The sequence below is a fragment of the Microtus pennsylvanicus genome, chromosome 19 (genome assembly GCF_037038515.1).
Source record: "Microtus pennsylvanicus isolate mMicPen1 chromosome 19, mMicPen1.hap1, whole genome shotgun sequence".
Taxonomy (NCBI): Eukaryota; Metazoa; Chordata; class Mammalia; order Rodentia; family Cricetidae; genus Microtus; species Microtus pennsylvanicus.
In genome coordinates, this window is record NC_134597.1 from 2,583,966 (window position 1) to 2,611,673 (window position 27,708).

The 27,708-nt window shown below is 38.3% G+C and overlaps 1 protein-coding gene across 7 annotated transcripts in view; it reads right to left on the reverse strand.

Annotated features, from left to right (window-relative positions):
- Sgce (sarcoglycan epsilon) overlaps window positions 1-27,708 on the reverse strand; it is a 70,907-nt gene that overhangs the window by 18,892 nt on the left and 24,307 nt on the right. For all 7 annotated transcript variants that reach the window (XM_075953591.1, XM_075953590.1, XM_075953589.1 and 4 more), the window contains 4 exons: window positions 25,307-25,429; window positions 24,034-24,191; window positions 17,998-18,070; window positions 12,992-13,190 (listed from right to left, as the gene is read on the reverse strand). In XM_075953591.1, the coding sequence (XP_075809706.1) occupies window positions 12,992-13,190; window positions 17,998-18,070; window positions 24,034-24,191; window positions 25,307-25,429 (553 nt within the window). The remainder of the gene's footprint in view (window positions 1-12,991; window positions 13,191-17,997; window positions 18,071-24,033; window positions 24,192-25,306; window positions 25,430-27,708) is intronic.

A 27,708-nucleotide genomic window follows, 5' to 3' on the forward strand; every position in this document is an offset into this window, starting at 1 on the left:
AAAAAATAAAACATTTACCCCTGAAAACAGGCGTTCAAAGCAACGCTTCATGTAGGGCCTCCTGCTGCCCATTCCTTTATTCGGCCAATATTTACTGAGTGCTTAGGTGGACCCAGTACTCTTTCCATTCTGTGTGAATGCCTAAAAGTTGTATTTCATCCTTTTTATAGCATTCAAACCTGCTACGTGCTTTATGCCCTGGTTATTATATTTGGTAGACTTCTTACACTAAGATTCTTCTTCAGATAAATTTAAAGAATTTATCTGAAGAAGAAAATAACCCTATCGCTAAAATAATAGTTGTGAGTAATGGCTCTTGATTTGATTTCATCCTAATGTAATTGTGACATCACACACTGGAACAGCCAAGCTCTCTTCCAACTTCATTTTTCAACTGTACATTTCTGTGAGTGTTTGGAGCACACAGACCCCTCTGCTTTTGGCTTCACCTCAGATCTCCTACTCGGCAGCTAAGAAGTTAATGTAAGAGAAAATTATTGTTTGGTCACACAATTGAGTCAAAACATGTTTTCTTGAAGAGTACCCTTAGAATCATGAGGGAAAAAAATCCACTGAATTGAGAAACAGGATTTCACAAGCAAAGGGAGACAGTGCCTGCTGTGACAGGGACAATCTCACAAAATCTTGACAAGATCGGAATCTTATCAACTTTCCAAGGAAAAAGAGAAAACAGAAAAATTCTCTAAATAACTATAAAATAACTACAACTTCTTTTTTTAAAAGATAAGGAATAGCTATTTCTAAAATGTGATAAGCCTACCCAGGATCCAGCTGTCTTTGAAAAAAAAAAAAAGACAGATCCCAAGACTCATGTAAGTTCAAGAAAACCTAAAGGCCAAAAAAGAAAAATTTGAGTAAACAAAACAAATTTGGAATAGGAAGAGTGAAGGTTTGCAAATGAGCGTCAAGTCACACAACATAAAGATACAATGTGCCCTGCATGGGGTATTTAGTCAATTGCTATCACAGAAAGTCTGACAGAAGATATTATTTACTATAAAAGTCGTAGAACAATTAGGTATCCACTTGAAAATGAAGAAAGCTTTAAATCCCACCATTATCTCATGCCATAAAAACCATTACCCACAACTGATCAAAGAAGAATCCTGGTTTTGGATTCAGTTAGCACAGAAGAAGACTGGCAATTCCCACCATATTTTAACATAAAAAAAAACAAAAAATGAACAAGCTGAACAAAAGAACAATTCCTAGACCCAGAAGACAAGTAAGACCATAGATAAAACTGATGCTCTGGACTTGGAGAGACCAACAGATGAATACAGAGAATTACAACTTCCTGGAAAAGAAGTTTGCAACCCCCAGCCTCTGAGGAGCCAGCCTGTGAGGTGGTGGAAAAAGAAATCTTAGCTGCAGTTACAGACTTGCTGGAGGGTCAGTGTAGACAAACCCCATAGTTACAAACTCCAGAGCAATATGGTCGCTAGCAGGCCTGCCCCCAATTCTTCAGGATATACAATGTGTTTGTGCTGTTGGCAGAAAAGAGGGAAAGGAACAACTCCATTCTTTAAAGCCTGCCTTCAGGAGAAACCATGTGGATCCTTGACTTCTGGAATGAAGGGAAGTCTAGCAGCCCTTCCATTCTCCATCCCAGGGGATGCTGTCCTCAGCTCCAGGGCACAGGATCACTTCAAACAGTGGGCTAGTCACAGAGTTGGAGAAACAGACCCCAGTGCCTACCCCAGGCCCACATCTTAACTACTCCATTACTTAACCACAGCAGCTCCTTTCTCTCAGTATCAGTCCAGGGGCCAAGAAAAACATTGGAGGTAAACACCACAGCTTGAGAAACTTCCAGCAGAGTGTGAACCAGACCCAGCAACAGTGGCCTATAATGTGAGTTTAAAACAAAACAAAACAAACAAACAAACACCCTCAAAGAACAATCTTAAAATATTTTTATATTTTAATCTTAAAATACAAGTCTTGTTTGTTTTTGTTAAAATATAAATCATAAAATATAAATACAAAGAATGCAAAATGTTTTTCAAAATTTTGGGACGATAGCCAAGGTAGTTCTTAGAGGGAAATTTATAGCACTGAATGCATATATTAAAAAAAAAGAACAATTTAAAATCAATCACATACGCTGCCACTTTAGGAAACAAAAGCAAAACAAAACAAGTCGGCAAATCAAATCCAAAGTAAACAAATAAAAAGCAACAATAAAATTCAGAGAAGAAATGAACGAGTTGGAAACAAGACTGAAGAGGAACATCAAAGAAATGAAAAGATAATTCTTTTAAAAATGATAAAAACAGGTAAATGGTGGTATACAAGTTGTTAATATAAAAATAAATGCTATACATTATAAGAGATTTATATGAAGACAAATGAATCATGAAGGAATATCACAATCATTTCCATACCCAAATTTTGATTGTGCACAAGAACTTGAACAATTATGGGGGAGACCCATCTCACACAACTAGTAAGAAAGGAAACAATTGGTGTAGACCACAATCCAGAAAGAAAACTCATCAGTAGTCAGTCAGTGGAAACAGCAGACCGACACATGGGAAGTCGTAGACTTCCCCACACAGTTGATAAAATAATGCTAGTTTCCTGCCAAGTCATTCAGAATACAGAAGCCAAGAGAGCATTTTCTAGATGGCGCCAATAGTCTAGCAAGGCAGAAGCAGGGGAGCCAGGAGCTTGAGGCTAGTCTCACTCACTACGCAGTGAGTTTCAGAGTGTATTTGATATCAAAACAAAATGGAAAAAAAAACAATGTATAAATAAAACTATAAAAGGTGACCATGTAGAATTTATCCCAGTTATGAAAATAAATTAAAAATAATTTATCATATTAGTGAATTGCACAGGGAATTGTCTTATTAACAGATTAAGAAATATCTTTAACAAAATCAAACATTCATGAATGATAAGATCACTTATAAAATGAGGATGGAGGAAACTTCCTAATCTCAATATGGAGCATCTTTTAGAATCAAACCCAGATAATGATGAATAGTTAAAAAAAAAAAAAAAAACTCCAAGATTTCTCATGTCAACATTGTCCTGGAAGTTACAGCTAATGTAGACAGAATGGAAAAAGAAATACAAGTCATGCCAATTTGGAAGATATAAAGACATCTTATTCACAGATGACAAGATCCAAAATAATGCACAAGTGCCTCTCAGAGCTAATAATTCATGACAGTGGGATTACAGAATACAACAGAACACAAAGACCAAACGCACGAATCATTTTTCCGCATACCAGCATAGATGAGTCTTGAACCAAAAGCACCATCCCATTGACATTAGAAGCTAACAAAAATAAACTAAATAAAAATCTCTAAAGGTTAAAGGTGCATATATGAGAAAAACAAAGCCTGCTAAAGAAATAAGAAAACAAAATTAATGGAGAGAAATTGTGTTCTCAATAGGAGGACTCAGTATTGTGAAGACGATAATTCTTTCCAAATTAATTCATAATCGCAATGAAATGCCAATCAAAAGCCCAGAGATTTGTTCTGTGGCTATTGGCAAATTGGGTCTAAAGCTTACACAGAGAAAAAAAACTTAGAATATCAGACATAACACTGAAACACAAGAAAAAAGTCAGAGGACTGAAACTATCCCACCTCGAGACTCACAGGAAAGCAAAGTCATCAAAACAATCTAATTGTAGATACGGTAGCGCAACCAAGGAGAGAGCCTAGGGATAGACCTACATGAGTTACCCATATTAAGTTACAGTTAATTGACCGGTAATAAGGAACAAATATACTAACTTATATTAATCTTTTCAACAAACAGTACTGGAACAACTAAACATTTCCATTAAAAAAAAAAAAACAACCGCAATTGAGTCTTCATATGTAGCTTCTATTCTTCACAAGAGTCATCTCAAAATTAGTCACAGATCTAAGCAAAAACTGCAAAAGTACACAATTCTGAGAAAGAAACACAGAGAAATACTACATGATTTTCTAGAACAAAACACTAAGAGTATAATTCATGAGATAAAGGAATTGATAAAAGAAACAAATTTAAATTTTCTCCCATATTAAACAAAATTTCAAGAAGACTTTCCAGAGCCTGGGTGAAAACATTTGCAAACCTCCTATAGCATAAAAGCTGCTATCAAACATAAACAAATAATAAAATGAAATTGACTTAAAAGAGTCTCAGAGTTGGGGGGTTATCTCACTTGATAGAGCATTTGCCTAGCGTGCACAAAATCCTGGGTTCAATCTCTAGCACCTCATAAACTGGGCATGGCGGTATACATCTATAATCCAGAATCCAGGAAGTGGAGGCAAGAGGATCAGGAATCCAAAACCATTACCAGATAGTGAGCATGAGACCAGTTTGATACTGTCTCAAAAAGAAATTAAAAAGTAAATTAATTAATTAAATTTAAAAAGGAGGAATACCTTAATAGAGAATTTAGCAAGGAAATACACAGAGAGCAAATAAAGATGAAAAGCTGTCCCACATCACATAGCACTGGGAAACTGACAAAAGCGGTATTGAGAGACCAAAAACTCTGGACCACAAGATCAACTTTCCTGAATGAAGCAAGATAATGTGGTGCAGCCATCTGAAGGCAGCTTGAAGTTTTCTAACAACATTCAGCATATTTTACCTTACGGCCCAGCTATTAACGAAAGGATCCAGCACTTAGGTCCACACAAAATCATCAATGAATAAAGAATCCAGAAGCCATCTGTGGGCATTTTAGGGGTAAATGGCTAACTGTGGTATATCCAGAAAAAAGTGAAATATTATTCAGCACACACACAAAAAGGAATGGATTATCAAGCAAAAGAAATTTACGTGCATGTGACAGAATAAAAGAATATAAAAAGGGTACGCGGTATTATAACGAACAACTCTTATTAACTGTATGGCAATCCAGATTAAGCAAACTTTGGGGAGACAAAAGATAGTTGCTAGCAGGTAGACGAAAAAGAAAGATGAAGACGCGAACACAGATGATTTTCAAGACAGTGAAACCGCTCAGAAAGATACACTAAAGTGTATATATGCCATACGCATTTGTTCAAATCCATACAATGTACACCACGAACAGCGAACCCCCACGTAAGGTATGGACTACCAGCCCTGTCAATCAACAGCAACATCTGTACCACTTTGACAATAGATAATAAGAACCAGGGGAGCTACAGGTGTGCGGGAGCAATGGCATACAGAGCATCTCTGTACTTTCTCTTTAATGTTGCTATGAAGTTAAAAACTCTCTAAAATCTGTTTACTTAAAAATGTACACAGTGACTTACTTAAATGCAAGAGTTAAAACTAGGAAGAAAATAGGCATAAATCTTTGCAGCCTTGGATCAGCCCCTGGTTCTTTTAGCTTTGACATCAAAAGCTCCAGCAGTGACAGGAAACACTAGATAAGCTAAACTTTATCAAAATTAAAACATTTCATGCTTCAAAGAGCAACAACAAGAAAGTAAAGATAAGTCACAAAGGGGTTATTTACAAACTGCATGTCTGATAAGTGACTTGCATCCCGAATATGTAAAGGAATCTCATGTCTTAAAAAGACAAATAACCCAGTTAAAAAAATGATCAAGGATCTGAACGGACATATCTCCAAAGAAAATCTGAAAAAGATGGTTCTGCTGCACTGCACACAAACAACGGACAGAAAGACATACAACATCACTGGCCCCTAGTGAGAGAGACATCAAATCCACAAGGAGATACCACTTAATTCCTGCTAGAATGGTGACAGCCAGAAAGCAGGATGAAAGCTGGTGTTAAGAAGGCAGCAGAGGAATCAAGTCCCTCCTAGTCTGTGACTGGAGCGTGAAAGGACTCAAGGCTTTGGGAAGACAGCTAACAGTTCCTCCATCAGAGGACTCGGGTATTCTATTCCCATGGATAAGCCTAGGGGAAAGGAAAATAGCTCTCTCTCTACATAGCTAGACGTTCACAGCAAAAGCATTTCTAATAGTGAAAATGTGAAAATAATCCAAAGTCTTGTCAATTTATGGACAAATGCATGACGGCAGCCATATTTGAGAATAATAAGACAGAACGGAATATCTTTTCTACAACGAATGCGACTTGAAAATATTATAGAAAATGATGAAAAAGTCAATCACAACAACCACACCCTGCACCATTTCATTTATGTGGGGTGCACAGGAAAGGTTCATGGAAAGAAGCAGCCAAGGGAGCTAGTCAAAAACCGAGACTGTTGGTGTAAGTGACTACTGAAGCATGTGCCTAGGGGTGGGGGGACTCCCAGGGATAAACTACACCTACTGGTCACTGCGATCCACTCTGAATGGGTGAATTACGTGGACTCTACCTTAATAAAGATGTTATTTGGTCAATGTTTTGAGGCAGGATCTCTTTTTTTTTATAATCTGGACTTACTATATAAACTCACTATGTGGCCCAGATTGGCTCAAACTCACAGCAACCCTCTTGCCTCAGTCACCCAAGTAGCAAGATAATAGACATGAGCCACCACTCCTGGCCTACTGTTATTTCATTTTGACATTAAATAAACCAAAGCATGATATAAAAATTCAAAGCTGTATCAACGTGAGCATGATATCACGGCGACATTTGAGGCGACAATTGTTCTAGAACACAGCTGCACGAATCTGTTTCTCCTTTCCATCGATTTATATCAGGCTGAAGTTTCATGTAAAGAACAACTTAAAAACAGCAACTATATGCCTTTGGGGGAATAAAGAAGAAATAATACACTAAGTTAAAGATCAAAGTAAAAATTCAGGACAGAAGTATATGTAAGAAATCACTGGAAAAGCCAAGTGCTCCATGACATATTGTTTATAAAGTCTTTGCTTTCCAGCTTCCGCAAACCGTCTCCATCCCTTTACTAACGGCCTGCCCAGTACCACACAATTTTTCCTGATCACTGCAAAGTATTTTCATAAACAGAGACAATGGATGTGTTTCTCACATCTGGTAAGGGCCCTCTTACTCAAACATGGCAGTGATTTGCATTGATAATTAGTAAGGTTTTAGATTAATTCAGCTGAAGTTAATACAAATAAGCATAAGAAGTTTGGGTACTTTGAAATGTGTTTTTTCTTAAATTTTAAAAGCAATACAAAACATTACAGAAAACTTGGAATATAAAAACAGTACTCATTTATATTACCAAGATAACTATTTTCATTTTCCAATGTACCTTGCAGACTATTTTTCAAATGCATATATTTTAACCTAATTGCAATCATCTCTAAAATTTAATTTTGCATCCTGCTTCTGCACTTAATGCGTCATAAGCATTTTCCATATTGTAGTCTTTGTAATTATGGTTTTATGGCAATATAATTTTTTAAGTGCACATGATTTATTTGGCAATTATTTCAGAGTTGGACATGCAGTTGTTTCTAATTTTTTGATGTTATAAATAAGAGAGTAAAGCCGCTCTCTGTGCATTTTCCTTCCTTGCTGTTGCTGCCTTAAAAGTAAGGCTGGAAGTGGGAACATGTCTATGGCAGTGGCCACTGTGCCAGCTACTTTTATCTCTACTAGGACGAACTATAAACCCTCAAACCTGATCTGTTCCGAACTGAGCTCATGGTCACCCCAGCCCACCCCACCCCACCTGTTCCTCCTTCCATCTCCTTCTCTAGTAACTGGCAACCCCAGATGCTCAAGTCATCGTCTTTGAGTCTCCTTCCCTCACAGCTCAATCCATCATCAGTCGCTGACAGTTGCCCTGAAATAACTCGCGAACACAAGTGTCACTTGGTCCCATCTCACTGATACCACTTTAGTTTGCGTCACCACCGCCCGAGATAGGGGCAAAGCGACAGTCCTGTAATTCCTAACGCCAGCCTTTGCCGCTGTCCTCTGGAAGCCCACCTACTGAGTGAGCAGACGAGCAGACGCACCAGAGAATAGCACTTATCAGTTAGAGTCACGAGTGCAAATGCCACAGTGAGGAGTAACAGTACACAGTGGACTTGTCTCATGGGCCAAAGGTGGATTTCTTGCTTCTTTTTGTAGAATAAGCAACTTTGGGCACACTGGCTCTTTCTCACATATAATTTTGTATGAGAACATATTTAATAATACCAACCGAATGTTGTACATGAAAAAAAACATGTTTTTCATGTTTTCCTTTTAGGGATGATGATGATGATGATGTGTGTGTGTGTGTGTGTGTGTAAAATACCTTATCAAATAAAATGAGGCTAATTGTTATCTTGAACCCAACCATATGTTTTCAAATTTCCCAATGTGTCTAAACAGTTGAGATAGGCACAGCCTGTCAAGGACAAACCTCTAGGGCAGTGTTCTCAACTTACGTTCTAATGCTGCGACCCTTTAACCGTCCCTCATATTGTGGTGACCCGCAAACATGAACTTATTTTACTGCTACTTCATAGCTGTCATTTTACTAGTGTTATGAATCATAATGTAAACCTTTGATATGCAGGACATCTGCTATGTGACCCTAGTAGGTGTTGTGACCCACAGGCTGAGAAGCACTACTCTAGCAGAATATAAAGTATCGTGCTTCAAAATGCCAGGAGCTTCTGCACTCTGGATAAAATGCCTTATCAATAGTTTTATTACAATTTGAACACCTCAGTCTCCCTTGAGGTAGAATGTGCTTGCTGATAAACATATCATGTGAGTGAGGAGCCAGCAAGCAGGAAAACAGCTGTATTCAACACTGCCTTTCACAGCAACAGCAAGACAACGATCACCATGAATATATGTTTTTCATAACTGTCCTACTCATGGAATACATTTGACTCCTGACCTTGTGCCTACAAGAGATACAAAAAATAAGGTGTAAAATTAAAGATCTATAATGCTATTTATAAGATATATAACAAAATGACTAAGTAAAGGCCAGAAACTAAAATTATTAAAATTAAGAATTGCATTTTAATTCAGAGCTTTGCGTTCACAGTAAACTTTCTCATAACAATTAAAAATAGAAAAAGAAAAAAACAACAGTAAAAATATATTACCTTCTTAATAATAAAAGGAGGAGTGTGGTTAGTTCCTAGAGACCAGAAGACAGGACTACTGTAAATTCTGTGAAAATTGGTGTATAGTAAAGGGAGACAGGGAGGAGTGGAGACGCTTGTGTGGATTTCAGATGGCCCAAGCTCCATGCCCCTGAGCCATCTAAAGCCTGCACATCCATCCATACTCCTTCATTCTGTTTTATTTTTTTTTCCAAACTGTATGTGACGAGCCTAACATAGAAGCTTTCTTATTAACCATTTTCTGAAAAGATTCCTTTGCTTCAGGATGATACCCACCCAGCTTCCATAGACTATAATGCCTTCCATGGTTTGGCAGCTTCATAACCATCCCAATGTTGGGGAAGCACAGACTTGTGAAATCCTGGGCTCACTGTGCACCTAGCTCAGTCTAATCAGTATGCTTCATGCCAGTGTGACCCTGTCTCAAAGGAACAAGGTGAACAGCTCCTGAGGAATGACCATGTTTGGTTCTCTCTCTGTCTCTCTCTCTCTCCCCCCCCTCTCTCTTCTCTCTCTCTCTCTTCTCTCTCTTTCTTCTCTCTCCCTGTCTCCTTCTTCTCTCTCTCTCTTCCTGTCTCTCTCTTCCTGTCTCTCTATCTTCTCTCTCTCTCTCTCTCTCTCTCTCTCTCTCTCTCTCTCCTCCCTCCCTGTCTCTCTCTTCCTGTCTCTCTCTTCTCTCTCTCCCCCTGTCTCTCTCCCTCCCTCCCTCCCTCCTTCCCCCTTTCTCTCTCTTTCTCTGAGAAGGAAAAGACGAGACAGCTTCTGAGCTAAGCACCCTGGTCCAGCAACATGACTTTCCATCACAACAGTATCTAACAGCCACTGACTTACATTCTCTTCCTCACTTCTCATCATTTAGACAAAACCCAGCCAGTTAGACAGAGTATTTTATGAAATGGCTCACAAAATAAATGAAGCCAGTTTCTCTGCCACTGATTGAGGCTAGATCTGCTCGCTTTGGTCACCAGAGGAAATAGGTTTGACAATCTCTTATGAGAAGCGAGTATATTCTCTAATCCTCACACCCCATCATTCCCTTCAGAGTCACCATTTACACCACATCACTCACCCACGGTTGGCAGCTCCACGGTGCCTAGCATGAAATATGACCCTACTCTTCTTTCCACTAGTTTTATCCAGGGCTAAAATACATCTATGAGTCCTTACCCTCTGGCTCTATGTCAGGAGCAAAGGCAACACCAAGTTCATGCACACTTGCCTTGGGATTACAAGTTTGGCAAGTGAAAATTAATCTTTTCAGAGGGCTCAGCCTTCCTTTGCAGAGGCTTCCTCACTTTGAAGTAAATCTTTATAATTGTTTTCTGTTTGATTTAGAAGAAATTTGAAAGCTGTCAGCAGTGTCTGTGGAGATGCGGAAATGCTCCTCATGAAGGAGGAGCTGGGATGCTCCAATGGGCCCTGCTGGCTGGTGTTTAAGGCACCATGGGCTGTAGAAGGGCATAAAAGGGTCTACCACTAAGATACTCCAAGTCACCTGTGAGCTGTGTCACTACGCATAGCAAGCACAGAAAAAATATGTTAGAGGACTGTGGGGCTGCCATGATTAAAATAATAATTTCATCAAGATCTTTATTTTTCCTTTAAATCTCGGAGCACGATTTATGTTAAGTATTAAGAGAACACATTTATTAGTTTCTTAATTGCTATTACCAAAGCATACACATTATTTTTAAATAAGATTATAAAAAAGCAATATCTGAAATTCCTTGGTTATATCTGTCCTTCCTTGTTTATATTTTTAATATTTTATTTTAACTATATTTACAACTCGTGATATTTTTAAATGCAAAGGCAAAAAAATATATTAAGTAAATTACTATACACACTATATATCATTTTAAAATGTATTAAGTGAATTACATATGCACAGATATATCATTTAAAATACATTAAGTGAATTACATATATACATTATATACTATTAAAGAGAAAGAACGACATAGAGCTGAGAAAAGTGCGGAATTTGTTTGTCTTCGTAAGGCAATGTGGGTAAAGAAACTTTTGTTATCATAAGTTTATATAAGAATGAAAGAAAATATGCGAAATCATTCCTAGGGACATGTTTTTCTCCGGCAACTGTCACCCAATCAGGATCTTCTCTCACTGGGACTCCCGTGGAGACCTTAGAGGGGAGAGCTGGCATCAGGGGCAATTTATAGAAGCACTATTTTGAAGACTTCTCCTGTGCATACTTCGCAAAGGGTAAAGCTTAACGTTAAACTACAGTCATGGAAAGCATTTCAAGTTGGGCAGGGATCTGAGACAAGGGTCTAAATTAATGCCACAGGGCAAGCGCTCTTAAATAGCTGGCAGGGGATAGTGCCCTCAAGCAGGTGCTGTGGGTCAGTTAGCTAATGGCTGGATGCTCAGCGAGGACTTGGAGAGCCGAAATTCTGTTCTTAATTTAGAGTCATATGCTCAGGCCCAGCTTAAAACTTCAACCTCTCTAGAGGGTACCAGAGGCCAGCAACCTACCTCTTTTCTACATTTTAAATAATACTTGAGTCAAGCTCAGGCTAGGCACAGTTGGAACGCTTTGGGATGGTGTTTGGCTAGAGTCGGTGTGAGCCCAGAGGAAGTGGAACTATTGGTGCCTGGAGCTCACGCTGTTGTTTCCAAACTCTGGCTGTTGTTTTGACAATCGTCTTGGAACATCTTAAGGGAATTGCTGAAAAGGGGGCAAGTTGGGAGTGTTTTCAGGGGTCTCTCCTGCTCACCTTGTTCCACAGTTATGCTTTTTAATTTACTCCCTGGGAAAGAGAGCCACACTGGAACTCCACAGTGAAAAGTGAAGCTCTAGAGTTACGTGTCATACAGAAAGCCAACCAGCACTCGGACAAGAGATAAGCCCGCCATTTTCCTTAAAGCACTTTTATGTGTGCTTGACTGACTTCAAAATCCATTGCTATAGCATTCAAGATAAACGTTAATTCTGAAATTTTAAGTTGAACTTCACAGACCACTGCTGCCCCAGCCCTCTCTTGCCTGCCCTCCCAGAATTCATTTATGATCTTTGCTGTTATTTCCTAGCAAGTTCTCCCTGAAGCAGCCCTGAAATCTGATTCTTCTGAATCCAGTTATCCTACTTAATTCTAGATATCGCCTAGAAGTGTTCCCAGGATTATGGGAGACGGGAGAATTAGAAGGGGGTTATGTTGAGCAAACTGTGATTAACTCCACGAAGGACACTTTCACAGGATTGAGTTAAGAAGCAATTCTCCATCAACCTACAGATAAGAAATTAAAGATGGACGTCTGCTGTGATATTGACACTGATGCTTTCAATTCACCAAACAGGACTGTTTTTACTTACACAGGTCACACTCGGCACTGCTTGAGAGTTGGCATAGCCACCTCAAGCGCACTGTCTCATTTAATCACCTTAAGAAGCTTGAGAGAGAATGTCATCCCCACCGGAACAGAAAAGGAGGTTGAGGCACAGAGGGGTTCCGCATTTCTGCAATGTCACCCAGCGTGTGAGTGACAAGGCCAAACTTTTGGCTCTAGTGTCACAGGGATGGGTTTCAAATCCACTTCAGCCATCAGCCACCAACACATGGTGGAAAGAATGTGGCAGGCGAAGAAAGAGTTTCCTAGAATAAAGCTCCAGCAGGCGGGGAGTCCTCCAGCTGATAACTGGGAGTCAATTTCCTTTGAAATTCATGGCCCTAAATAATCAGCTTGTCTCTAAAGGTACAAAAGGCTCAGTGCTATAATTTATGATGTCGATCCTGATCTACAATTAGATTCACAGGGCCTGGGTACTGTGATTGAAGCAACCATTGACACTATCTCTTAGTCAATATAGAAAATTGCTTATGTCTTCGTATCTTCCTAATATCTATTTCTTATTAAAAAGAAAATGCAATAGGCTATCTTCCATCTACAATAAGTTTGATAAAGTCACCATACTTAAAAATCTACATTTAAAGGCAACGAGATAAAAGTTGTCTTACCCCTCCTTCATGTCATTAATAGGAAGCGGCACCCTTCCACCCCTGTCTAGGGCCGACGTGATGTTTATAGCGTTGAGACGCTCCGGTTGCCACACATTTTTTACAGCCCCAAGAAAGTCTCCAAGAACCTCACTGGCCAACATTTCTTCCACATTCATATTTTTGATGAAGAATTCTGCTTGATATGGCAACGGGAATTCTAGTGTTGATGAAAAGGGATACACATATGTTTAATGAAGCAATCTCTTAAAAGGAACAATTTGAGTTTTGCTGAGTTCTGTTATAGACCTGACAGCAGAGAGCAATGCAAAACCGTCAATTCTCCATCTGAATGGGTCCAGACGCTTGGATAAGTCAGAGGCGGGCAGATCTCTGTGAGGTGGAGGCCAACCTGGTCTACAGAGTGAGTTTTAGGACAACCAGGGCTACATAATGATACGCTGTCTACACAACAACAACAAAATTATGTCTGTACTCAACAGTATAAATTTATAAACTTTCTCATCCATGAATCCTTAAACAACGTGCCAACTATTTATATAGAACCTACATTGCACAGGTATAATGCATAATCTAGAGATAATTCACATATGGGAGAATTGTGCAGATCATGTATAAAAACAGCTTTTATATGTTTTTACATATGACTTGCCCAACTTATATAGGGGATTTGAGAGTTTTCCAATTTGTATATCCAAAGGGATCTAGGAACCAATTCCTGGTGGGTACTGAGGGATTGCTGTGATTTCAAAGACTTCTCTATAACTGATGTTGTAGCTAAGAACATAATATACATTAGGCACTGAAACTGTATCTGCAATATAATAAAATCCATGCTTCATGGAAGTAATTTATAATTTCAGAATTTAACCAGAGAAATCAAGAAGATGACTAAACCCTTGTCTTTAATTTATAATATTTCTCATATTTTTTGGAACATGCTAAAAAAATCATTGCTTTTTCTATGATATTGATTACATAGCTCGTGAGAATTCTAAAATTTACCTCAATTTTATTTGGATTATTGTGTACTAAATATTTCAGAAAATCAGAAAGCTCTTGTACAGTTTCACAGTTAGAGTTTTAGTGAGCTTTTTTTTTTCAATACATTCACTAAATTCTCCTTTAAAAAAATATAAACCAGGTGGTGTTTATTCTCCTTTAATCCCCAACAATCAGGAGGCAGCGGCAGGAGGATCTTTCTGAGTTCAAGGCCATCCTGAAACTACAAAGCTAGTTCCAGGACAGCCAGGACTACACAAATAAATCCTGTCTTGAAAAACAAAAAACAAACAAAAAAATGTAAATAACTTTCAACAAACCCAATAAAAAATTCAGTCTGTTAATATAAGAAACACTTACTAAATATATATGTTTCTCAAGTGCTCGTCTTGAATTACTGACATTTTCCCTATATTATGACTGTCCTTTTAAAAGTAAAAATGTTTTCTTCTTCTACACAATACTCTTTGTACAATAATAAGAGTTAATTTGAAAACGATTACGAAGCAGGGCAAATGAGGAGGCCCCTGTGGATTGTAACAGCGGGAGTGTCAGCAGGCTCTGCTCTCACGCCACCCCCCATACTGTCAGCGAAAGACACAATCATTTGAATTTATCTCATTCAATTTTTCTCTAAATTAGAGATTATGTCTATAATGTGCCTAGCAGACTTCAAACATATGGTAAAAACTTATAAAATATTCAGACTTTAGTCCTATTTTAACATGAAAAGGCTAGTTATATGAATACTTCTGAATTTTAAACAGACTTAATGTCTTCAATAAGAATTATACTATGTACATTCTCTATTTAAACAAAATCATGAGTTTGTAAATTAACCTACTCTTATTTAATAAACAGAAGATAAAATACATAATAATCACCCAACATCTTAATGACCTCATTTCTTGGAAGACTCTTTGATACTAATGGACACTAGACACCAGAAATTCGGTGAGGGAGCCAGCATTGGCTGTAGAGGTTTGTCCAGAGCCATGTAGCAAACATTTCCAAAGCCATAGCTCTGCAAGGCCCTTCTCAAGGAAAATCCTTGCCTCCTCTTCTGCAGGCACTAATCTGGTTTGTGATTATGCTAGATTTATTCAGTGCATGGTCCATATGTAGTCTTGTAGAGCATAAATTCTTCATTCTCTCCTTGTAGATAAGATTTCAGTTGATACAAATGTATTTCCTCTTTACATACTACAGTAGCTTAATCATATGACACTTTCTCCCAAGCCTAAAATAGTCACACAAGTGAATCATGATGAAGGCTTTCTCAGTGGTAAATGATGTAATATTTATAAAGAATAGCAAATATAGTTTTGGATATGCCAGATGTATAAAATTACTCTTTTCCCTAAATATTTTCTCATCCAACTTTCCATAAAAATACAGAAAGCCCCTGCTCCACCCCCTCTCCACCCCACCCCACCTGTCTTATCATCAGTACTACTTCTGGAGAACCACTCTTTGGCTCTTCCTGATCCATTCAGCTCCACTTAGTGGTTCCCTTTCTGAGATCTGCTACGAGCCTTGCGGTTGCTACCGTCTCCCTCCAAGGCTCTGGCCCGTGCAGCTTGGGCCAAGAACGAGTGCCAGGTCTCTCTAGCATGAGTCAGCAGAGCTTTCTAACTCTGGGGAAATCCCCGTGATTGCTATATTTGGAAATCAGAGAGGCCAAGAGAACAGTAGGCCAACAGACTGGTGGCAACAGGCCTCTGAGGTGCTAACCCCAATCTAGGGATTCACTTTTTATGCAGTCTTCTTGAGCACCCTGCTGTGAGTCTACATGACTGATTTCCCATGAGGTCACTCAGAGTACAAGACAGCTGGCCAGAGCGCTGGGCTGAGCACGAGTCCCCTGATTTACAACTTTGTTATTCCTTCCTCTAAAGCTTATCTGGGACAAATAGCATGGGTGAAGGCCATGTTCAAAGACCGTCATTCTCAAGTGCATATGAATCTTGTCTAGATCGGCAAGGACAAATGTGTGACCTTTTTAGTTTAGTGGTTTTCAAACCGTTTGGGGGTCCCTGAACCCTATGTAGAGAAAACGTGGAGCAGATCTGCCTAAATTCCAAATAGAGACTTCTAAAATCTTCTCCTCCTCCCTACCTCATGAACTTCTACCTACCTCATGCAGATGAAGAGCCCCTAAGGCTTACTCTTGACCCTCCTGTTGGGTAGTATTCTCTCTCATACCAGGAACCAGGTGAATATGGATCCCTGTGTGACATTAACACCTACAGTAGCTTCTGAATGTTAACTTTCTACAGCAGAGACCAGTCTAGAGAAAGACAGAGTTCCAACTGCAGACCAGGCTCTCTTCCAGTCTGCCATATCTGACAAAGACCTGGTCTCTTCAGCCTATAATTACAGGGTCCAAGAGCCCAAAGTCACCACGGGGTATCTATGTGACTCAAGCCATGAATTCACAGATTGGAAGAAAAAGGAAAAGACAATGACTCTGCCCACTCAAGAGTTCCCAATTCTACAAGAATAGCTTAACTAGATACAACTATCCAATCTAATTAAGTCAAGAACCAGTCGCCCTGATCTATGGGTGCCTAGAGACCATGCAGAAGGCAGGAGTGAGGGGAGGGAATGCTTCACCGTGATTGGTTTTTTATATGAAAAGCACTTTACATTTTAACCTGGCAGTTGTCTGCAGTAGGTACTATTAAAAAACCTTAGGTTCAAGTCTTCAAGCAGTCTTTCCAGGTACACATTACCAATTTTTGTATTTAATTCTTTGATATAGCCTAAGAGCAACTTGTAGCTCAGCTTAGCCGAGTTATCATAAATTTCAAAATACTTGTTTCTGGCAAATGCTTTTGTTTGTCTGCGTTCTGCTAATAAACAGGAGCAGTAATTCCCCATCAGGAATGTATTCTTATTTTGCTCTTTTTCAGAAGAAAAGATCTGTCACAGCTCCCTTCCTCTCGGTGCCTTCACTAACAGTAGTAGAGTATCCCATAATTTTCTAATGCTACCTAAAATGTCTTCTCATTCTTTTTTAATATTTAAGCCTCCACGGGTGAATCTCTTCGAGGTTGAGGCCAGCCTGGTATACAGAGCAGGTTCCAGGACAGCTCAGGTTACACAGAGAAACATTATTTTGAAAAAAAATAATCATCATCATCCCTCAAGTCTGAATATGGGATGGTAATATTTTCCCCTTTCCTCCATTCAGGCCCTCAACCTATCTTCCCAGGAACCATTCCCCTGCCCCCACTCTCAAGTTGGTAGCCTTGTTAGAACATTCTAAGTGTTAAATACATTTCCTAGTCTTTGTCAAAATGGGGTCAAATATAAGCATAATTTTATGCTTTCTGTGTCCCCAACCTTCAAAATCCTCAGGAAATCACTTACAGTTTGAGCATGTTCTTCTAAATTGTTGGTGGACTCTTATTTACACAATGAGCAAAATTAGCTAATTAGCAAACAGTGTACCCCACTCCCCAAATCAGTTGCAGCTAAACTACTACTTACAATTACATTGAAGTACAATATAGAAGTAGTGAACAACTACTCTGTGTCTTTGGACTCAACTCATAGGCGTTAGAGCAAGCCCAGAAGCATCTTAGCCCCCTTCAGCACTGATGTAGCAAGGCTTGAAGACACCAGCATCTGGGAAGAGCCATCCTTAGTTCGTCAGCATAGCACATCACTTTTTTTTTTTTTTTTGGTTTTTCGAGACAGGGTTTCTCTGTAGCTTTGGAGCCTGTCCTGGAACTCGCTCTGTAGACCAGGCTCTTGAACTCACAGAGATCCGCCTGCCTCTGCCTCCCGAGTGCTGGGATTAAAGGCGTGCGCCACCAAGCACATCACTTTTATAAAAAGTTAGAAATGGCTTGCTTTTCTTCCTGCATTTTACAATTTCATCAGTTAATAGTAGGTATGTGATGCTTTGCAACCCATGATTGTATTTTTTGTTTATAAATGCAATGAAATCCTTCTTAAAAATAAGAAATGATCATCGACATATTTTCCATACTTACCTTCTGCTGACATTATATTAATTATCAAATTATGCCTTGCAGTCTCAAAGGTACGTCTATTATAGGCAGTTATCTGTTAGAAAAGGAAAATTATGTTTAGAAAGTGAAATGTTTTAGAAAATACAACTCAGTAAAGGCAAAATGAAACAAATCATTGCTTTTCCTATTTTTATTATTTGTTGATTTATCTAGAAAACTTTCTTTCCTGGGTAATAAAAATCATAGGACTTTTAGCAGTATTGTAGGAAAATAATTAATTAGTCAGGTCTACTTAACATGCTAAAACAAAAAGTTAAATACAAAAAATTCTTTTCTAGAAAGCCATTAGGCACAGGAGGGGGCACATGAATGGGTCACTATGAACCATTAGTGACTTGCTGGTGACAGTAAGATTAAACAACACACACACACACACACACACACACAGAAAAACTTAAAATATATGGTTGTGCTTGTAAATGAATTTAAGAATCATCATGAAAAGTACATTTTAACCAAGCACACCAATGTTGCGTTTAGTGTCGAACTGCACAACAATCGGTCAAGAGATGCCATAAATAACCCTCTCATGATGTAGATATACCTCATGATGAGTAAAGCAGTGAGGGTGACCGTCTATAAACTTAGAGCACATGCTCAAAAGCCACAAATCGGTGTTTCATACAGCCACATGTTAGTAAACATTTGCAGGCTCAGTGAGCTTCTATCCAAGCCGGCTCAGAAGGGGCTACCAGAGACAAACAAAACAAAGGCTGCAGAACTCAAGGGATGATTAACTTTGTAACAGGCATTAAATGGTGCAGACACATCTGGAGTACCTCAGCAAAACCAAAAGAGCGTCAAACTCTTAAGAGTCCAGGTACTAGGTTTCTGGCGATGGCTGCAGCTGTAGGTGACACGGAGACAGAAGATTGGAAGGAAACTGGCTCCAGCTACTAGAAGAGACCCCTGTGTGCAACAAGCCCTGCAGATCTCTACATATCAATAGGAGCTGTGCAACAAGCCCTGCAGATCTCTACATATCATCAATAGGAGCTGTGCAACAAGCCCTGCGGATCTCTACATATCATCAATAGGAGCTGTGCAACAAGCCCTGCAGATCTCTACATATCATCAATAGGAGCTGTGCAACAAGCCCTGCGGATCTCTACATATCATCAATAGGAGCTGTGCAACAAGCCCTGCAGATCTCTACATATCATCAATAGGAGCTGTGCAACAAGCCCTGCGGATCTCTACATATCAATAGGAGCTGTGCAACAAGCCCTGCAGATCTCTACATATCATCAATAGGAGCTGTGCAACAAGCCCTGCAGATCTCTACATATCAATAGGAGCTGTGCAACAAGCCCTGCAGATCTCTACATATCATCAATAGGAGCTGTGCAACAAGCCCTGCGGATCTCTACATATCATCAATAGGAGCTGTGCAACAAGCCCTGCAGATCTCTACATATCATCAATAGGAGCTGTGCAACAAGCCCTGCGGATCTCTACATATCAATAGGAGCTGTGCAACAAGCCCTGCGGATCTCTACATATGAACAGGAGCTTGGCCAGAAGTAGGTTACACTCCTTGGGAATGCTGAAAGCTAAAACAGCAAGATTCAGAATTGGGGGATAAATCATTTCAAACCTTTGGCAATATTTGTTCTGAACAGCACACTAACCCACAGAGTTAGTGGAGCTTCTCTCTCTCCAACTTGTCAAAATTCCATCGCCATCGCCACTTTCTTTCTCAAGTCAAACAGTGATCTGAGACTCGTCACCAAAATAAGGAGGAGAGAGAGTGCAAAGTTCTAACCAATAGACCACCAGGTATGCTGGCTACCAAAACTAAATAGGAGTTATTTTTCCAAGACAGCAAATGAAAACATTAAAAATAAGTTGTACTTGGGAATTTTTGTGATTTAAAAATTAGCCTTTACTCATTAGCTTACACAAATAATATGTACTAATAAATTAATTTGCCATACTCCCCCCCTAGTAATCATAATCATATTATCAGTGGAAAAAAGAATGACTGATCTTCTCCAATGTGCTATTACTGTGAGCTTTTGGCTCAGAAGAGATGAGTATTTTAAATTAATAACAGTAGCCTTCTCAATTTGTCTCAAATTTCATGATTGCAAGTTCCTTTTTTTAAAAATCTCAGATTACTAGAGGCAGTGAAGAACATTTCATATTAAGAGAAAAAATTAATTACCTGAATGTATATCTAATGTTTAGTCTTAGCAGCTACCCGAGAACAGCATGCTCTTCCTCACTCCTGCTCAGATATTTAAGAACTATAATGACCTCAATCAGATTTTCCTTACTTCAGAGATATGAAGTGCTTCAAAACAAGATGGAGGAGGCTTTAGTCTTCATCCTCTCTTTCTAAAATAATGCCTAACCAATTTTAGATGTTTACAATCTAAATATTTCAAATTCATAGCCGCTGAATGGATTAATTCATAGATTGATATAATTAAACAATGTTCTAAGACATAAAATTTGACTAAATTAATAGAATAATATATAAAATCCTATATACTTTTTACACTATATAGATATATTTGTCTTCTATAAAACATTGTGTTGAGTTTTCATCGGCACTCATTAAGCATATTATTTAATGTCTGTGGTGATTTATAAGAATGTCTTGACTGTTCTAGAACTCCCCTCAACAACAATACGGCTCACCTGTGTTGGCCCAGGCTGCTTTCCGGCAATAGTGGAACTGGATGTTTAAAATCCCATTTACTTAATGAGATTAAGATTTCATTTACCTATTTACTTAAGAGCTCATTTGCTCATTACAAAAATACGTAGACTTCAAATATATTGCTTAGCTTTGCTTGTTTTTGAACACTGTAAGACTAGTACTTTATATACCACCCACATGTTCTCCTGAAGGTCTGTCTCCCCACCTCCCATCTGACAGTCTGCTTAAACCTTATCCATGTTGTTGGACAAGCCTCAGTTCAGCTTTGCTCTTAGTATCGATCACATATACACAACACAATGCCTGTACCTAGCTCTTGCTCACAGCCTTTCGAGTCTGTTGTTTTGTGGGTTTCCAGGGCTCCGCTTCATGAACAATGTTCAAGGAGTATGTCCATACATGTCTTCAGGTGAGTTTTGACAAGTTGCTTGTTTGGGTAGTTACCTAGAAGTGGGACTGCTTTGGGACACAACACACTGATGCTTGCTCATGGATCATAACTTAGGACTGATCCCATAGTGATTATGTCAATCTCTACATTTCTCTTCAATGGATCTCACTGATGGTAAAATTCTCATTATTGTCTGAATAAGTATGTTCCTCGTTACTGGTTAAGAATAGACATCTTACTTGGTCTCATGACTATCTGTGTGTTCTGTTCAGTGAAATCTTTTTTTTTTTAATTGAATTGAGGGTCTCTTTTCGATTTCACATGCCTATGTCAGGCACATGCAATAACATCTTCTGCTCTTTTATCTCTTAAAGAATCTCTTTTGATGAATAGTTCACAAATATAAGAGTGAAAACTATGTCTTTTTCTCTCAAAAATACGCAGTTTATATTTAAGAAATCTATTTTTGTCCCCAAGTCGGCAAGAGTCTTTTGTATTTTAATATAATAGTTTAAGTTTTTTTTGTTTCTCACATTTAATGTCTAATCTACCTATATTTTTGCTTGGCATTTAGTATGAAGGATCTAACTCTATGATTGGTATGAAGGATCTAATTCAAGTGGCTAACAAATTTTCTGAGCACTGGTTAAGAAACAGACATCCCTTTTTCCAAAGACCTGTGGCACCAACTCTTCACACATCTGTCACTGTTCCTTGTGTGGTCTGTTTCTGTCCTTGCTACTCAACCTTTCAGCCCATTCGTCCATCCCTGTGTCACTGAAACTCTGTGATCACCACCATGAGTTTCTGAAAATCTGGATGCCTATGAGAGAAAAGAAACCTTCCCCTTCATTCTTCTTTACTAAGGCTTAGTTGTTTCTACCATATAGCCCTCCCCATACGTGTCAGAAACAGTCAAGTTCTACTTTTAAAAATCCGCTGAAAACTATATTGGTGTGCACTAAATCTATAGATCAAGGGAAATTATGCCATTATCACACTATCTTCCTATCACTGAAATTATCTTCTATTTATGCAAATTTTGTATTCATTTTGTTTTGTTTACTCCTGGTACCTTATAATTTCTGTCTCTATTGAAAACATGTGCTTCTTTGAAACATCTATTTTTCTCAATACTTTTTATTCAGTGCAGAAATAAAACACATTTATGTTTACCCCACAGCTGATTGGTAGGCTTTCATAATATTTTAATAGTCAATAGACTTTATACTATTGAGCGTTCAATTTCTTTCAAATCATTGGGGATTTGATTTCATGTTCTTCTCTTCACTAGCTATGACTTCCAATATATCCTATAATAAAATATAGAGGATGTCATTCTTGTTTTGTTCCCAAATTTAAGTGCGATTTCTCTAATGTTTCTCCCACTGAGAATGATGTTTGCTATTCTTTTGGGAAAAATTATCAGGTTAAGGAAGATCAATTTGATCCTTAGTTTAAAAAGTGCTCAACAGAGGAACTGGAGAGACAGCTCCTCAGTTAAAATCATTTCCCGTTCTTACAGTAGATGCGAGTTTGGTTCCCAGCACCCACACCAACAGTGAAACTTTTATCTTTTAAAACTAGAACTTTTTTTAAAATTTTTTTTATTTTGTAATATTTATTTATTATTTATTATGTATACAATAGTCTATCTGTTTGTATGCCGAAGGCCAGAAAAGGGCACCAGACCTTATTACAGATGGTTGTGAGCCACCATGTGGTTGCTGGGAATTGAACTCAGGACCTTTGGAAGAGCAGGCAATGCTCTTAACCTCTGAGCCATCTCTCCAGCCCCTAAAGCTAGAACTTTTAAAGGAACTATTCATTCAAATTACCATTAACATTGTTGCTGGGGGTTTTAACTTCTCATGTCTTATATGTATGCTGATATTAGAAAAAAACTGGGGAATTACAACACCCCAAAGGCGTTCAGAATACAGGTTAACCCTACTATCACAGCTTGCACAGCCTTTGGGGGTTTGCTTAGCAACACTAGTAACTTGTGCCTATCACCTGTCCCCTAGAATATACCTTAACTTCTAACCACAAATACAGCTTTCTGAGTTCATCTACTTTTACACCTCCCTCGGTTTTTTGGATTCGGGATGGGGTGGGTGTACTTTTATTGCTTGTTTGTTTGTTTTTTCAGTGCTGGAAATGAACTTGCATATACTTGTCATCTTCTCTGCCGTTAAACCAGAGCTCAAACCCTGTTTTCAAAACCTAGAAGGCTTCCTTGGCTGTGTGAACTGCCCCAGCAGCTGCTATGCTGGTATTGGGTAGGCCTGTTTCTCCTCCACTCTTCAGCCCCTAGACCATATCGCATGGTTCAATGCACCTGTCACTCATCCTTCCGGCCTTAGTCACCTTTCACGATGTTTGCTGATTAAGATGTCTAGTGATTGACTTTCTTTCAATAGGTATAAAATTTGAATAACAAATATAGACTTGACTTGGCAATTTGACTCAGTGGGTAAATAGACTTACTACCAAGCCCAAAGACCTGAGTGTGATCCTCAGAACATACATGATAGAAGGAGAAACTTCTGACGGTTCTTCTCTGACCTCTACAAATGCATCAAGGCACACGTACACCACACACACACACACACACGCACGCACGCACGCACGCACGCACGCACGCACACAAATAACTGAAATACAGAACAATTAAATGTTTTAGGTTTGCATTTATCTCATTAAATAGATTCTACATTAATGTATTTCTTTAATCATTTTTACTAGTTTACTTTATCACTTTTAATATAAATGTTGAAACAGCAAACTTTATAGAGAAGAATATTATGTGTCAAAACATTAGCGAGTACATTTCTATGTTTTAAAAACTCTTAAAAATCACTTCCATGTAACTTTAATTTCCACATTTAAAATAAATGACAAAAAAACATAGTATTTCCCATTCAAAATAAATTACCTCAATGATTGTTGGTTTCCCCACATTTTCAGCTGTTGGGGACCCATACAGAACCCCATCACTGTATGGTGTCCTTTGGATGTATCGAAGCCATCCAGGTCTGTCTGGGTAACCCATTAAATTTGTGTTAAATGTTATGGGATCATTACTAACCTCACCTAGATAAGGAACACAGAATTAAGACATGAAACAGTTATTTTCATACATGTTTCTTTGGTGCTTTCAGTCAAAACATTCCATCAGAAAAAAAAAAGTGTTTGACATTTGTAGCAACCTAAATATACAAATAAAAAATTTATCTGGAAATTTGACTTTAATTACACACATAATAAAAAATATCCTTTTGATTATTCAATTGGTCTTGAGATCAAATAAATAAGCATAGTAGATTCTAACAAATTTCTTGGTTTTATTTTGAGGATGATACTTTAGGGCAGTTTTGCCAGTTAGAAAACAAGTTTCACAAATATCTCCGGAGATGCATTCATTTGTTCGTGGCAAACCTTCCCTGATCTTCAAACATTATCAGAGCAACACCGAGGAGTGGACTGATAATCAGGAAAGAGTCATAATGAGTCACGACTACACACTTTTCCTATATGTAACAACTGCTGCCTGAAAGGCCTGGCCATCTAGTTTTCTAAAAATGAATATCTCATAAGAAAACACTTTAAAATTAATAGAGGAAAAGACCCTTTTTATTATTAAAAACAGATCTACCTTCATTTTATTAATGTGGTCAGGTAAATTGCTATTCATCATACAGCCCACAAAGAATAATTGTATGAATTCTAATATTAAACATGTATTTTGAAAAGTTAATTTTCAAAAGTCATTTTTTTGTTACTGATTTAATGTTTTCTCTTGCTATTCTTTCTGTATCTTCATTAGTGTGACAGTACTTGTGATAATTAACATTTAAACCAACAGTGAATTAAATAAATAAGAAACTAAGTCCGAGTACAGAAACTCATAACTGGGTACAGCTGTAATTATTTTTGTGTGACTAAATTTAGGTCACTTGCCAGGCAGGGATATAACACTCAAGACTGCAACTTAAGAAATACGTATTCTCGAAAATTAAAAAAAATAAAATTTCCTTTTATAATTAAATTTCTAATCTGAAAACGAGAAAGATCCTACAACAACCAATTTTTCACATATCCAAATCACTTTAAAAAGTGTTAATCGTGTTTGATCTCGTATCGCTCAGGTTCTGCACAGTGAACAAAAAAAAATATTTCCCCCTACTTCCCTCCCGCCAAGAACCTACCGGGCTTTGGATAAGGAGGAAATTCACCCTTGAAATACTCTCTCTCCAAAACATGAACAAAGAGGACCCCTGCAGACGGGTATACGTTCCGATCAGCGTGCACCTTTGAGAAAAGGGTGTACACTGCAAGCAAAGGGAGAGAAGAGAGAGAGAAGGTGCTAATGAGACTTGCCCTCGAGGACCGAGCCGCGGCTATAGAAACGGTCTCTCTATGCAGAAACTGCCGAGAAGACCAACACAACACATGAGGGAACGTGTTAGTACATATGTGATTGGAAGGGAAACAATTTTAGGACAAAGCTAAGAAAAATTTTCCGACTTGTGTTTAGAAACCATTAAAATAGCGCACAAGTAAAACGACACACGTCATGTTTAGTATTTTTAATTGCCATTAAGCATAAAAACACAAATATCATTTTGATGATTTATTTTTGTCCAAAATATTACCAACAAAATATATATAACAAGAACTGACATACTTCATAGTTACTAGAGCTTTTTCTCTTTCCCTTTTTAGAAACCGAATACATTATTAGCACTTTTAAAATGATAAAAGCACTATGGCTTTCCAAGTAGAGGCAAGTCAGCCCATATAACTCTCACCCAGACTCTCTGTTTATACTTATGAGGATGTGCTGACGAGTTTCTCCATGCATTACTGAAACCTTGTCTAGAAACAATTACTTTATTTCATGTTTCCTGATTTTAGCATCTTAGTAATTAAAATAGCACAATTTACTCCATTACGCTCTCTCCTAACTAAGCAGCAACAATTGCACAGTTCTGAGCAAGTCCTTTAGGCGAAATGGGACCAATTTCATGATTCACCGTGGCTTAGGACATAAGATTTCAGTGTACAAAAATGGCTAAATTAGTCTGACTAGTTCCCACCTCTTGTTTTTTCTCTGATATCATCATCTCCACCAACACATCCCTGTCAGCACCCCTTGTCACCTCTTTTGGGATTCTAGTTTCATGATTGGCAGTAGCTGCAACCTCTAGACAGATACACCCTACTCATCCCGTTCTTCCCCTTAGTCACTGATGGATTTGTAAATGTCACAATTAACCTGAGAAACCCCAAGACTTCTCACACCAAGCTCAAAACTCGCAAAAAGTCCTTAGACCGCCAGATCATTGACAGTAAAGTTTTTAGAATTCAAAAGGAAACTAAACAAAACAAAAAAGCTACCACAAAATGTAGCCCCCTCTGAGAAACCTTGTCCCTCTGTTTTGTGGAGAGCTACCCCTAAAAAAGAAGACTGAACTAAAACATTTGGCTTGTAGTTTCATGTATCCATAATTTGGGTACTAAAAACACAACTTCAAAGTCTATGGAGCAGTCAGAAGTGGTGGCTCATGCCTATAATTCTATCACCCAAGAGGTTTGTATTAGGATTGCTTTAATAAGACAGTCTTGGTTATAGAATAAGTTCAGGGTAGCCTGGATTACAGAGCAAGATCATGTCTCAAAGTAACCACAGCAAGAAAGGCTATGCATACAAATAAATAAATAAATGAATGAATGAATGAATGAATGAATGAATGAATGAATGAAGCTGCAAGATAGTTTAGCCAGGTTAAAAAACACTGCTGTGTTGGGCACTGGTGTTCCGAGGGTCAGCTTTTGCTCAAAGACAAGTTACTCACCTGGGGAAATGATGATCATATTCCAAATAATAATCACTGAATCAGAGAAACATATTATAAGGATGGAAAATAAGAGACTCTGACTTTCTTTGCCCCAGTTGAATAACACAATGTATCCTAAATATCAATGGTGTCAGGAATGTGAAAACCTCAGAGACCCAGCCCCTGCTTCCCACACGGCCACCATCCAACTCGGGAGACCAACATCTTCTTAACCAGGTATTATCCCAGAGATATAAGATGCTCTGGCAATACTAGGAAGGGTGGTCTGACTTTGGAAAGATCTGGTAAAAAATTAGGAGATTTAATATTTTTCCTAATAGTAGTTGTTTGTAAGCCAGAAACAGGATATTCAGGCATTCAGCAATGAAAACATGCAGGATGCAGGAGTGGGCTGTCATGGGGAGCCTTTAGAGGAAGTGAGTAAGCCAAACAAGCACAATCCTGGGGTTCGTGGCAGAAGAAAACAGAACTGGGAAAAGAATCAAATTGAGAAGAGTTTCAAACTGCTTCTGAGAAATTATTTTTCTCTATATGACAGTTGTTAAAATTCCTACTGCAACCTTATATCCAAAGTACAGGAATATTTAGAATGATCCAAATGAATCTCTTCTGAACTCATCTGATTTATTAATCTTCCTAGAGATGAAAACACCGTGCTGTGCAATACTGAGTTTTATTTTCCTTGTCATTTTTTTAATACCTTAAGGAGCGTTGAGCATATTTAAATAGGTTTATAAATGCCTCTGGAA